The sequence below is a fragment of the Typopeltis vanoorti genome, chromosome 20, assembly GCF_054136105.1.
Source record: "Typopeltis vanoorti isolate ZY-2024b chromosome 20, IOZ_Tvanoo_1.0, whole genome shotgun sequence".
NCBI classification, from domain to species: domain Eukaryota; kingdom Metazoa; phylum Arthropoda; class Arachnida; order Uropygi; family Thelyphonidae; genus Typopeltis; species Typopeltis vanoorti.
In genome coordinates this window covers 29,072,755-29,088,462 of record NC_143568.1, presented here as the reverse complement: position 1 = coordinate 29,088,462, position 15,708 = coordinate 29,072,755, and the positions used below count along the sequence as shown (strand labels likewise).

The following is a 15,708-nucleotide window of genomic DNA, read 5'->3' as shown; positions in this document are numbered from 1 at the left end:
CTCAACACTCCAGAGACTAGAAACTACCATTAGTTATTATTACCATTAGATGTTAAAAGATTCAAATCGTATTTCAATCTTTTACGACATATCTTGATCCATTTGAAAATCAAGTAACAAAATCTTGGCACAGTAATCCATATGTGGTCTTAATAAAACTTTATAGAATGGAGTCATGACATCTTTACCCCTATACACAGTGTCAGTGTTCTCGGCATCAGTGCCAGAATGCGCTGTGCAGTCCCCACAATTTTAGCAAAATATCTTCAACATTTCAAATCCTTATCCACTAACATCACCGATGTTGGCGGATAAAGATCTGAAATGTTGCATTTCCTCTACATCCTCTAAGATATCGCCCCACCATTCTATATTCTGCTTCCCATCTGTGCCTCCCATACCATTAAATCTTGCGAGGGTGTGCGGAATATTTCTGATAACCACCGTGAAGGAATTGAGGTAGAACCACATAACTTACACATTATTCTACGTATTCTTCAAAAACTGTTATACATTTGTTACAACGATGCCATTTCGAATCTTCTGTTAAAAAATCTTTTCCTTTTCGCACAAATCAGTCCTCAACTGCAGATATGAATTCATGTTTGTAAATTTTGTTCCTCTGAAGTTTATTTATTTATTTATTTATTATTATTTATTATTAAATTTATTATTTATCATTAAATAAATATATTATTTATTTATTTATTTATCTGTTGAAACCAATCTTCAGGATGTCGTTAGTTAAATTTTTACATAATAAAACTTCAATAATATTATTCGTAAAGAATAATAAAACTTCATTGTACTCTATATATTTTTAAAAATCATAATAATTAAAAGAATGTAGTGTTAAAGGCTTAATTCTTTCTCTCTCTCTCTCTCTCTGTAAAAAATATAGTTTATGATCATTTTTCATTAAGTTATGAATTTTTATTAGCTAATGCTGCTATTTAGAATTTATGATCAGAGATGTTGGAGTTCATAAGCAGGTGCATCGTCCTACAAAAGCAACACGCCTCTGCTTAGTTTCTCGAAACGTTTTTCCTTCAGTACCTCCTTCAATTCCTTGAGAGCTGCTGTAACAGTTTCACCTTTTTTGAAGTACTTGGTAAGGATTACACCATCCGTATCCTAAAAGACAATGGCACGAACCTTCCCTGGTGACTTTTTAGTTCGAAACTTCGTTGGCCATGGAGAACCTTTGAGTCTCCACTCCATTGACTGTTGTATGTTCTCTGGGTCATAGTGACGAAGCCATGTTTCATCAACGGTCAGAATATGAGCTAAAAAATTTGCACCTGATTTCTCAAAATGATCAAAAATCCCTTGAGATGACTGCACATGTTTTCTCTTTTGGTCGGCATTCAAACCTTTGGGGACACTTTGCTGAGAATATCTGCATTTCCAGATTTTGGTAGATAATGACACCAACTCGTTCCCTGGATGTCTCCAGAGTCTTTGCGATGATTTTGGCTGGCATTTGTTCATCAAGGATCATGGCATGCACTGCATCGAAGTTTTCAGGTGTGTCAGGTGTGATCGCTGTGGAAGGTCTCGAGCCCAGGATGACCAGCTTTCAATTATTCGTTATACTGGAAGGCACAGTCCCCTAAATTCTCACGCCATGTTTGGTGAATCTCAGCTGCAGACTTTTCTTGCAGCACGAAAAACCTGACGGCCCTCACATCTGTGTCTTCGAATTTCTTCAAAACCATTAAGACGTTTTCTTACATATCCTAAATGAAAAACAATAATTATTACGATTTCAGGTAACCTAGGTGTTAAAGGGTTTTAAGATATGGTCTTCCTTGTGGTTTATATCAGAATGCTTTAACATCGTTTTTGTTCTAGGTGTCCCACCCCTCGTATAGCTAGTTACTTTCAACCGGTCCTTTCACCACATCACTAGTGACTTCTTCTTCTGAGATATCGCAAAGACACATGCTGATATATCAACAAGTCCTACATGCTGATTGATATCGAGTTTACTGAATTTCTCATGTATACTTCCAACTCACTTACCATCACTGTTCCGCCTCCCTCCCCACTGACCTCAAGTTCTGTAGGATGTTATTTTTACGAGTATGAAATGTTCATTTAACATCTCAACTATACCCGCCTCAGTGGATATCATTCACTGCAACCAGTATGCTCCGCAAAAAAATCGCTTTCCGAACGAAGTCGGATAAATAGTAGTTTACCGTATATAAGTGACCTGAAAGATATATTCCTCACCAAACAATTTAAAAAAAAAATTGCACACACATCTTCACCCCACATGCCTTATAATTCATTTTTTGGTGAATTGTATTTTCAATCAATTGTAATTTTTCAATGAATTGTTGTTTTTCGATCAATTGCGTTTCGATGAATTGTGTTTTCGATTAACTGCTGAACGGTGAATTGCTTTTTCGGGGAATTGCCTTTCGAGGAATTGCTTTTTCGATTAATTGTTGTTCGATGAAATGACTTTCGATGAATTGATTATTCATTGAATTGCTTTTTCGATAAATTGTCGTTCGATGAATTGCGTTCGATGAATTGTCTTTCGGTTAACTGTTTTTCGGTGAACTCTCCGGATACCAATCTAGAAACCCAACTCTAGAGGCCAAATAATACTTTTTCATCTCCCGGTGGTGTCATGTCGCTTTATATTCTGATATATTTATAATAATAATAGGAATATGATCTATGGCCGGTTTTCATATTTTCCTTGAGTCCCTCCCATCTCTGTATGAAACCATTTGACCAGTTGAAAACACGTCTTTATGTGTTATTACTTATTAAAAACAAAGCTAAAATTATTTCACATATGTAAGGATTAAAAGCTCATGAATTAGAGAGAGAGGATGTAGTTTGCGGATATCCTATCCGAGAAGTGTACTTTCTATTGACAGAAACTTGGATTAAGGAAACATTAAGAAGGATTTAACTAGGATAAATCTTTTTTTTAATTTTGTGATCAGCTTACGTTGGGAAAATGAGGTCCCTCCGAAGTACAAACTTTGATTAACAGAAGTTATGGTTTTATCATTTTGTGCTATGCAGAAGAAAAACGGAGATTAACAAAAATGAGACAAGCAATGGAAATGAGAGATTTAAGAAGAATGTTAGTAAAAAACAAGTAAAGAAAGAATAAGAAACATTAGGAAATCTTTAGTACTAGAAAGTTGGAGAAATGCTTGAGAACTCTCGATTGAAGGTAAAAATTAGAGGAATATGATGTCCCAAGTCAACGCAACAGCATCGGGGTTAAATGGCTTCGAGAAAGGAACTGACGGATTTGAAAGAGGCAGTGTGAAAGGAGGCATGTTGCAGGCCTGTTTGTTCGGTAAATTGTTGATAAATTCGTCCATCACAATGTCAACTGCAAATGCTACCCGCAGTGGACGATCCACCACGCTCAACGTAATCGTACGGTGCTACGAAGGATAATATGTAAAAGAACCATTTGGCGGACGACATGTTCAATAAAGAGTTCGATGCATCGAGTGGAATATGATCCTGAACATAAACATTCAATCCTGAGGCTCACAACATGGGTTTCCATGCTACGACCGCAGTTTGCAAACCCCCACATTAACGCAATCATTATGAGCGCCATCTTCAGTGGTGCAAACAGTGTGTAAAGGGACGTGGAAGCTTGGAAAGTTGTGTTATGGAGCGACGAATCACACTATACCTATACTGAGTAGATGAACAGATCTTAGTGTGTAGAATGCCCGGTAGACTGCATAATCTCAACTACGAAATTCGGAGGTGACAGTGGATGATATGGTCCTGTTTTCCCTGGTTCGGTCTGGGACCACTCCTTGTGGGGGGCGAGAATATTGACATCCGATAGGTATCAGAACATTCTGAACAATGCAGATCCTCCTAATTTGTAGCGTTTTTCGAATTCAAAATTGTCTCTTTTAGCAAGACCAAAATAGCCTGTGTCATAAAGCTACTGCTGTAACTGTGTGGGTTTTGGACATGAAAGTATCCACAAATGACTAGCTTCCACAGAACCCTGGTCTGTTCTCAACCGTACTGAACATCTGTGGGATAAACCAAAGCATCAGTGGTGAATTGAAGGACGGCCGTTCCACATCACTCCAGGACCTCATTACATGCCTAAAGGAAGAATGGTCGAAAATTCTCATTGATCGCTATCTTACGCTTCTGGAAAGTATTCCTTGAAGGATTGTTGCAGTCATCGAAGAGAAAGGGGGTCCTACATCTTATTAAGGTGGGCAGTTTGTTCCTCGCACTGTGGTGTCAGTAAACGTCTTTCCAAGCTTTCCTATAATAAATATTGACTGTGGATTTGCTAAGGGATAGTTAATCTGGAGATTCTGCTCCAGAGAGTGAAAATGACTTTAGAAGATATACCAAGAAGAATGTGTAAAATGAAAATTGAGGACAAGGAGGCTGTGATTAAATTGGAAAGGGGTGAGAAACCATATGAGAAGATTTAGAAAAAATAAACCTGAAAATGGAACAGTATTCACGAAATAAGAATTTGGGAAGATAGAAAGAAAATTGGAAATTTCAACTGGCCACACCTGACGGTTTGTGTTGGAGTAGTTGTTGATCAAGAAGTATCTTCCAGGGTTAATATTTCGAAACAAGAAATAGTCACTAATTTGTCTAGTTTATTTGTAAATCGAACGTTGCTTGGAATGTTAAAAAAACACTGAAGCAGGTAAATTCAGTTAGCATCAAGCCAAACATATTTCAATCATACTGCGCATATACTTTGCAAATAATGTTCAGAATTATATTGTCGAAACATTCATCATTAAATAAAGACACAATAAAAGGTAAAGCTGTGGATTGTTTTCGAACTGCATCTAAAATACAAGGCTTGGACAAGGACACGTATGACGTCACGAGTGGGCATATGTAAAATTCTCATACGCAGTCTTCCACTGAGAGAAATACCAGATGGTGTTTTTTTTCAAAAAAAGTGATAGTCAGTACTCTTAGATATTTGTTATCAATTCAAAACCGGAGCTGTATCCACGTGACCACAATAACTTAACATAAATAGCAGGAGCCAACGGAATTTACAATCAGTTTCCAAAGATGGCGACGTCGATCGTTTTAATCCTGACAGCGGTTGCCCTGGTAATTGGGGGAAGGACACCCACACCAGCAGAGGGTAAGTCTTTTTTTCTATATAGTTTTTTCAAGACTTTTTTGTAATTATCGGGCAGTAATTGCTACCTAAGTGTAACGGAATAGTACGGAAGATGGTCACTTAATGTTCTGACCACATTTACATCGTATTTGAATCCATATAAACGAGTTGAAAACCTTAGTTTTAGAGAGTTTCTAACTGTTTGTAGTCAATATTATTTTTGCAAATTTGCATTTTTTACATCATTTTACAATAAAATTTTATGTTTGCTATAAAATAATCGAATCAATCCATTTAACTAGATTAATCGTTAATTACACTTTCAATTTATCTATAGAAAAACACACACATAAAAATGTAAGGAAATGTTCGGCATGCTCTGGTGAAATGTTGTTAAATGTTTATATGCTGATTGGATTAATCTTTCAGAAAGCTACCGCAGTTCATTAATATGTTAACTGAATTAATTTGGAAGTTTCAGAAATAAATGTCTCCCGTGATGATTCCAAAAATGTTAATTTAATAATGTGATTAAAATTATATAATTAATGTATTAGTGAAAGTAAATCTGTATGTGATAACAATAATAATTATTGGTAGATATTCGTACTTATATATTATGATTATTTATTTTTATTCATTTACTTTTTTTCAGTGGCCAAAATGCGCGAGGCAATGGAAAACCCCAGTAAGTAAATCCATTCATTATTCTTCCATAATTTCTTTAAACTTGGAAAGTGTTGCTGTTTTACCTCACATTAAAAGGAGACGAGCTAATAAGTCTTTTTGGTTTGCCAAATATTTCCTGTTTATTTAAATAAAGTAAATAGCAGTCGTTTGTTTTTATCTTCTCCAGTACTAATTTTTGCATCCCCATTATGTTGATTATTTACATTTCACATTTAAAAAATTCATTACAGTAATACTCAATTTTCTTCTTCTTTCAATTTAAAGCTTACTTGGTTACAATACCTATCTGAAGCAGTTCTTGCAGTAATCGCTGCAAGAGCTGCTTCAGATTCGAAGATTCGCTTCGAATCTTCGAATAGTGTTGTTTATGCTACCTGCACTTCTGTGAGCACGGAGAATGCAGCATCAGCAACCGGTGATACTGTATTATGTGTGCATAATTTCGAACACACACACACACACACACACACACACACACACACACACACACACACACACACACACACACACACACAAAACAGGTTTCTTAGTTACTAAATTTCTAATACTTTTGATGACGTATATCGATAACATAATAAAATTATTTTTTTCAGACTTGTTTCAAGGCGACATCGCAGGAATTGATCCACATGTGAGTATTCATGTATGGAAAATAAATCTTTAGTTTATTTTACGTAATGTTAAGAGGAAATAAACTTCGAATAAACAAATAAATAATTATTCTATTTTTTTACGTTTTATTTATATATGTTTTTATTTAAATAAATGTTATTTATATACGTTTTTATTTATCAAAGTAATATATGCATTTATTTATTTATATCTATCCAAGAAATAATAACACAATTTAAGAATTGCAATTTCACCTAAGGAAGTTAAACGAATGCTATCTAATCAAATAAAACTACATTTACAGGATAGAAATGCTATTGTGAATCCTGCAAAGTACTGGCCGAATAATGAAGTTCCTTATGTGATTGACCCTTCACTGGGTAAATGTGTTTACTTATTAAAAGTTTCGCTAGATATCCTCACTTAGTACATTATTATGTAAAAACATTAAGTGGGTGACTGAACATGGTAGAATTCACAAGAACATGAAACTTTTATCATATGAAATTAAAATTGTAAACACATGAAAATAAATATTAAAATAGGTACATAAAAATAACATCAGAAAAAAGAACTGTATTGTTGTCTATTGGGTCTGGTATTGCACATACCACGTCTTCTGTGAACTCTCATCACGTAAACCAGACAGCAGATTAATCAGACTCCTTGTACGAGATACACCCATGTTCATAAAAACGCATCACCTTACATAAATATAGATTTTAGTATTTAAATAGTCAATTTCACTGATTTATCATTGGATATTTCGTTGAACTGTATCTTTTATCATTCCAACGGGTTACTGTGTAATGTAAGAGTTACTGCTATTGTGTCAGAATTTTTTATGCTATAAATAGTGAGAAAGTGCTAGTTTTCTTATTTGCGAGAAAATAAGAACTCTGCTTCAAAAATAGCTGTGCGTCGTCCGGCGAATTGACACGGGACTAAGAAGAACAAACGGGAGTTGCGGCAAGCTCTGAAGCTGTCAGGAGAAGATTCATTCGACAGGGACTGACAGACAGATTCCTGAAAAGAAACCATTGAAACCAAAACGATGAGATTGGCTACGTAAAATTGGTGCAAAAAGCATGCCAAATAGATTCGTGATCAGTAGAAAAGAGTAATTATTTCTGACGAGGAAAAGTTTAACCTGCAGGGTGCCGACGGCAGACAGACAATTCGAAGGCGATCAGAGGAAAAATTCAACCCTGACTGTGTGGTGTCAGCGGTCAAAATCTAAGCCAGTCAGATGTTGTTTGATGTTTATATCATGGCGTTGGTCGCTTGCAATGCACAAGAGGTTCAGTGAATGCACAAGTGGACCAGGAATTTTAGAAGAAAAATTGCTGTCTAATATCAGAGACCACTTTACCGTAACGACGATCTGGATGATTCCTTCAGGATGATTGTGCTCAATGTAATATGACAATAAATGTAATTTATGATATTATAACCTTAAAATGTTCCGTGCTGGTTAAACTTAGTACGTAAAAAGCTTTAATTTTTGTTCAAGTTTAATAAATGGCTTAATGAACACTCAACTCAGAGACTACCGTGCTCAGGAAACAGATCTCAACCCCCATTGAGAATTTGTGGTACCAAATGGAGACTAAAATACACAAAAAAACCAGAAAATATTTTTGGAGCACCAAAAGACAGTAGTAGGATAAGGAATGATGAATCGACAGCTGCATCCATTAGAAATTGATTCTGTCAATTTCTCCGCAGATGCCAAGCTGCAATAAAAGTAAGAGGAAGACCACGAAGTAGTAAAGAGAAAAAAGCGAATATTTAGCTTTGCTTGTTAGTAAAACAGTGTACCTGAAGTAAATTTTGATACCGGTATTTGTTTTTCCAGTGAAAAGATATCACTGCCCACTCCATTTTGAAATATTTGAAAATTGTTGACATTTCCTAATTATATCACAGCTTCTACTAAACAGAGCCAAATATTAATCAAAATTAAAACGTTTTATTGTGTTCTTCATTATTTAGTACAGTTATTATCCCTTTTCATATAGGCATTCAAATTTAATTATCAAAATCATGGTTACAGCAGTTGATGCGGTTTCTAGGAAAGTGAGCCTATCGTATTCACTGTTCATGATAGTATAATTAATATAATAAAACACATCCAATTTCTAAAACCTAAAATTTAATGGGAGAAAATACAGCATCTCAAATATATCATGGCTCTTCAAAATGTAGCCTTCTCCTTTTACAATACTCTTGAGTACCCCCCACCCTTAGGCATTCGAAGTTATGAGTAAAAGTGCATTGAACATTCAATACAGAGAAATATTGAATAATGAATTCGCACCAAAGCCATACTTTAATTTCCAATCTTGTAGGTTTATTTATTTTCCATTCGTTCAATAATTATAATCATCTAAAAAGCACTTTCTGTATTTTCTCGTAAGTTTTGTAAGGTACTAAAACACCTTGATGGTATCTGGTTGCAACACAGACTGCCTTCCTATCGGTAAACCACATTTCAGGTCACACATTTTAAGAGAACACAGGAACGGGAACAAAATCATGAATATAATCATATGAAGTTCAAACATCTGCGCTAAATCTCATAGTGATATTTTCTATATTTGTATTTAAAATTTAGGATTCTTAAACATGTTTATTTATTAAATAAAATGATCCAGGATGGCGATAAAATCATTAATATTATTGAACTATCTATTCGGTGATTGGCGGAGTATGAGGAGTAGTTGCAGTTCAATCTACATATCGATCTAAATTTGAAATAGGATAGTATCACATTATGTCAGTTTCTGCTTAGATGTAACAAAATCGTTAATGATGAAAGTCATTTACCACTTTCATAATAATAATAATATAATTATAATAATAATTATAATGTAAGATGAATAGGTATCAGAAAGTGGTATGGGAGGTGTGAATGTACCAGATTTAAGGTGACCAGTGGTGTGTATACACTCGGAATCAGTACTTTGATCACTGCTATTCACTCTACTGTTAACGATATTGGGAAGGACCTGAGAGGAGATGATCTGTTCTTTGTTGATGACTGAAAGATAGGCAGGACAATCAGGTATGCTACTGATCTACAGCTCTTAAAGAATGATTTGGTTATCTTGGAAGGTAGGTTGGGAAATTAGCAATGACTGTCAATTCAGTGTTAGTAAGAGTAACGTTATCTATTTTGGCTTATAGGATTTCCAATGGCATATTATATTGTAGGGAGTATTGACGGTTGATGTGTAAGAATAAGGAAGTCATTTTGTGTCTTTCCAAAATCTTGATACGATCACACCAAATCTGAATTGTTATTCAGACTTGGCCTCCTTGGATTGGAGGTGACACAGAAGCTGTGGAAAGAGTAAAGAAGAGCAAGATCATAATGGGAATATGAAATGTAGATCACGAGGACGGATTGAGAGTACGTGGACTGCAGACACTGGTTAACAGGAGAAAGATGGTTTATATGATAGAAGTCTATAAGCTTATGAAAGGGTCTTATAGGTTATGAATGAACCGATGAAAAGTTTCTTTATTGGAAGATGGGGGATAGAACAAGTGGGGGGACATACTTGGAAATTAAGTTTGTGTGTTCGTTTAAAATATGGGGGTGAAAGCTCGATTTTCGTTCCACAGAGAAGTAATTGAGGTGAACAATTGGCCTGTTGAAGTAGTGAGTTCATCCAGGTTGGATGAGGTTAAGATAAGGAACGACATCTGGAGTGGGTAATCTACAGCTTTTCACTAAGAGTCGTTGACTATCTGTAGGTGTCTAATGATGATAATAATATAACTAATAATTCGCACTGATAATAATTAATAAATCGTTTCAGCTGCACACGAAAACGTTATATTGGAAGGCATAAAAGATTACCATGACAACACGTGCATTAGATTTCGGAGAAGAACTGCAAACGACAAAAATTACATCGTAATGAAACCTATAGACGGGTATGTATTTTTTACTGTTAATACTAATAATGCGGTACTTTTTTTTTGTATTATCCTTTCATTTCGCAATAAGTTAGAATTTCCTTAATGGCTAAAATGTGATGCTTTTTTTACTTTCTGCACGAAATGACACTGTTGGCGTCTAAGTAAATGTTTTCTTGTTTTCAGATGTTTCTCCTCACTTGGAATGCAAGGAGGAGCGCAGGATTTGTCACTAACTGATGGGTGCTACTTTAAACAAACTGTGAGTCACGAACTTGGACATGCGATTGGATTCGATCACGAACAAAACAGATCAGACAGAGATAATTTTCTTACAATTCTCTGGGATAATATGTGGCCAAGTAAGTCAGTACTTATATATATATAGCTCTTATGTGAGTTACCCTTACACACTGAATTTCATGCATCTCAATATCCGTGGTGAATTTCTCTTCTCACCATTAAGTGATTATTTACGTGCAATTAAGCAAACCCCGTGTTCTACTAAAAATACTAATCACAACTAGAACAAATGTATTGTAGGTAAGAAGAAAATTTTTGAGGTTATAACGAAACCTTGCAAGAGGGCGTCAACATGTATTTCTAGAACAACGGTTTGTGCAGCTGAAGGGGAAGTTAATACAAGTTCCGGGAAAGGTCACCATTGCCAAAGATCAAAATGCTTTTCTTCGGCTGAGTTGGTGAAAAAAAGCTTAGAGAAAGGTTCCTATCATCACGACCAAATTCGAACCTATAATGATCTTTCTTCTCTCCATCTAGCGGTATGGGTAGTACGAAAGTTCACAGACTCCGGCTGCATGGTATTTTTAATGATTGCCACTTACTAAATAGGATTTATATAAATAACATTATAACTTGTCTTCTGTCCGTAGTAGATAGTGGTTTCTGATTAATAAAATATAATTCTTAAAAGAGGTATGGTCACTGGTAGATTGCGTATATTCAAGAAATCAAAGAACCTGAACAAAAAAAAAAATTAAAAAGGATTTTGAACCCAAATATTCTCCAAATGTATATCTAATGTTTCATTATTTCTATTTAGTAAGTGTGTAAATATATATATATATATATATATATAAACTGAGAGAAGGAATACTCTCCTTTCAATAGATGATTTTAAAAATGTTGCTTTAATAGTAACGATTCGTTTATCCTTATTTTCCTTAGATCAAACACATAACTTCGATAAAAGAGAGTCTTGGAATAACATTCTCATCACGCCTTTTGACTACGATTCCATCATGTTGTACGACAATACTGCATTTTCCAAAGACAATCGTTTGCACACCATGGATGCTAAGAGTGGTCAACGGCTAATTCCTGTTTGGGATAAACCAGGACTTAGCCCGAGTGACATTGAGCGAGTCAACAGACTATATCAGTGTGATGGTAAGTTTAGAATAATGAACAATGTAGGGTGTCATAGCGTTAACCTTCTATACTTCCGATGTATAATGGTAATATGGTTAATATACTGTGTGAGTGTGTGTGTGTCTGTGTGTGTGTGTATTTCATTGACCGGTTTCAGAGTCGGGACAGGTCGCAGAAACGAAAATTCTGGTTTTTCGTTCTATAAATTGAAGAAAATCGATCACATAACCCACACCTCTTCAGACAATAACATATTTTATTAAGTTTAAGGACAACAATATGACAAACCATGTCAGTCATCTCTCCATCGGATTCCGCTTATAATTAGTGATAGTCTGGTGTACTTATATCAAATCGGTGGAGATTGATCTGCCCACTCTCTCTCTCTCCAAAAGTTTGATTGGGCTAAAATGGCCTTGCATATTCCCCATAAGGAAATAAAAGGTGTTAGCTAAATTTATATGTGTGATCTGATGGTAAATTTCGGGCAAAAAAAAAAGAAACGCATCACGGTAAGCTAAACGTAGCATGCAAGGGAAACAGAGAGAGAGAGAGAGAGAGAGAGAGAGAGAGAGAGAGAAAGTGATGAAGATGTGCTAATTCATTAACACATTTTATTCGTCAAATAAAGTAGGCAAGGCCTTTTTTCTCTAACTTTGGAGCCTAGTGGGAGGCCATCTCACCTCTTAGCCAATCAATAAAGCTGGAGCAAGAATATTAGTGATTTTAATTGGCATCCAGGGAGGAGAGTAACACGGATAACCGTGTTACTCTCTTCACGTTCCACCATCTCGTGAAACAACCCTAAGACTATATATTATTGTCTGAAACAGCGAGTTCTATGGTCATTTTTTTAGCTTATGAAAAGTCCTTTTTCCGAGAGAAAAACCGACTTGCCCGTATCAAAGGCCAACTAACTCGCGAAACGGTCAAAGAATGACTTAGAAAAGTTCCTCGAGTCATATGAAAACGTAACCTTTCTTATAAATACAAGACAATGATTAAGAAGCCCATCGCAAACATTTTTAGGTATTTTACGTTGAATCAATCACTGTGAATCCAGTATTATTATTATTTAGGGATTGTGAAAGACAAACTGTGTCCAAATTAAGATTTATACATGAATAGTGTTATTATATAATGAATGCAGGCCGCAATTAAGTAAAAAAAAAACAAATTTAAAAAATTGAAAATGCGTTAAAATTTAAATTGAAAAAATCTGAAATAGTTTAGAATTTTAATTTAAAAATGAAAATGTTTTTATTCTTAAAAAATTAAAAATATTTAAAATTTAAATATATTCGCATATGCTAGATATATATAACAAATTTAGATATATATAACAAATTTTGTTTATTTTTCAAATATATTTGAAAAATAAACAAAAAATAGCTTTTTATTTAATAGGATTTACTCGGTTTGCTAATCCCAACTCTACACAGAAACTCATGCGTGTGTATGTTTTTTTTTTTTTTTGTTTTTTCATAGTTCGAAACACCTGATTGGTTCGTGTTTTTTCTAATTCAACCCTCCCATAAACTGTTGAAAAGTAAACAAAGACATAGATGATGATTCGTTGTGTTTGGGAAAACTTTCATATTTGCTAATTTTAATATTCTAATTTTAGGACGCCCACGTCCGACTCCACCTCCAATGCCCGACTTTTTTTGTGACTTTGAAAATGACAGATGTGGCTTCGTGCGAAACGAACCTAATGGAAGATTCGATTTCTCATATGGAACTGTCCGTGCCGGTGGAAGATCAAGTAAGTTGGTTTGACAGTTTTCGTTATTTTCGTCCGTATTTATTTATTTTTAAGACAAATGCAAAATAATTTAAATAGTTAATAAAAAATTAAAATAATTTTCTTTAGACTTAGGTGGGGAATTTATAGAATCTAAAATTAATATAATTTTTCAGTTTAAATATCAATACAAAATTGTTAAAGAAAGTATTAAACATTGCAAAAACTAAAAATAAAACTAATTTTTCTTAAAATGCTAAGCTTACGATTATTTGTGCAAGCAGTTTTAATTTACAAAATCGCAATGATTAGGAACTGAACATTGATTACAATTACAGTAAATTTAAACGGATTCTTTTGATTTTTCTAGCCAGATGCCTCTTCGCACAAACCGCCATGCTTAGCAATGGTGTAAATGCTGCAGTAGAGACGCCAGCGTATGGTACTCAATGGGCAAGAACTGGATGTCTGTCATTTGACCTTTATCAAGATAGCAATTCCGTAGGCTTCCAAGCGTTCAATTCGAGAACGGGACAGAACATTTATGCGGCTGCACCTTCTCCTCAATGGCAGCATATTTCCACAGCTGTGGACATAACAGACGATGTAACTGTGGTAAGCATTTATATTATTTTTTTAAGCAAAACGGACAGTATGGTATCATAAAAGTTCACAATATTATCACCAGAGGTTATACTGCTGAATTATTTCATGTGTTTTTTATTTATATTTTTCAGATTGCCTTCTTGGTATTTGTTGCTAGACCAGTCGATACTACAGTTGCCATTGACAACGTTAGACTGAGTGGGTTTAGGTGCTGAATTTTGCAGTTCCCAAATAAATTGTAGTACATTTCAATAAAGGAATCATTAATTGATATGTTTTTGTTTCATGGTTATTTTCATTCGAAAGAGATGAATTAGGATATGGAAAGAGACAAAATATGATTAGGTACACCTTAATCACTGCTACCTTACTTCAACATTCATAGAAGGCTCCACAAGCGGCGCACAGTCATGCACATGCAGTTATCTGTTGTTGTATGTTCAGACTGTGGGAAAATACACAATAATATTTTCATGACAAAAAAATATTAAAAGCCAAACAAATACCATACCAATAAGAAAAAATTAACTTCTAAAATTACAATTGTTGCTCTTGAAACTTAGTTCTTCACCCCACAGAACAGATTTAATTTATTTTCGATTGATATTCAGTCTTATGAAAAATTGGACATTTTTTTTTTTTTGTTATCAGATGCAGCACAGTTCATTTCAACAATAATTATCGTATTGGCCGCATCCTATGAAACACTGGATGAATTTATACTGACAAGAGCGCTTTGGTACAATAATTGGTGATGGACTGGAAATGACTTAAAAGAACAACCTAGACCGGGAGGAACCCTCGCAAAAAAATTTGAAGATAGGTTTATCAGTTTCATACGATTTTCTCCAAAACTCGGGTGGTTTTAGTCTCCGTTAAAACGGACAAGCCAATCAGAGATCAAACACACTGATAGACATAGCAAATCATTGAGAGAGGATTAAACACAACACTGTAACTAGAAATTACGGTTATAAGAAGCAAATTAATTTGTCCATTTACGGAGTGATGGTCCTAACACGCACTAGAAAAATCGATTAATTATTAATATAAGTGATTTGGAGGGTAAATATGTAGTTGATGTTGAAAAAATATTTATTTTCTTTGTGGTGATTGATCCATAACATACAATGGTCTGTTATGGGCAAGTACCTTGACATCATATTAACCACTTGTAATCGCTATAATCTTAAAGAGCGACAATTTCTGGCTTGGGTGTTGCTGTGTAAGAATTGATTGCTGATTAAAAAAATAAGCCAGCAAAGAATCCAATGAATCTTTGCTTTAACAAGTGAAAATAAACACCTTCTTGATTTAACATTAGAAACAGAGAATACTGCCATATACCTATGAGCACTAAACAATTAGAATGGTACAATATTATAATTATTCTTCACGCATGTCATAAAAACAACATAAATGTTAATAATGCGTTATCAACATATAATGCTGGCGGACGTTTTTATTTCGCTAACTCTAATTTAAATATAAAATTATACAATTCAGTAAGAATAATCCAAGTAAATTCTATAAATTCTGTTGGAATGCGATGCTAATAAGTGTTAGCAAAATATTTACGTCGTTCAGAACGAAGTACGATAATCATTCA

The 15,708-nt window shown here is 34.6% G+C and overlaps 1 protein-coding gene across 1 annotated transcript; it reads left to right on the top strand.

The window, feature by feature from the left end:
* The first annotated feature begins 5,073 nt into the window (after positions 1–5,073).
* LOC150095313 (astacin-like metalloprotease toxin 1) lies at positions 5,074–14,370 on the top strand. The gene is made up of 10 exons (XM_090410645.1): positions 5,074–5,149; positions 5,784–5,816; positions 6,412–6,449; positions 6,735–6,810; positions 10,258–10,375; positions 10,544–10,719; positions 11,546–11,767; positions 13,377–13,514; positions 13,864–14,108; positions 14,231–14,370. Exons 1-10 carry the CDS (start codon positions 5,074–5,076, stop codon positions 14,312–14,314), a joined length of 1,206 nt encoding a protein of 401 aa, XP_090266771.1. The 3' UTR covers positions 14,315–14,370.
* Positions 14,371–15,708: the final 1,338 nt, after the last annotated feature.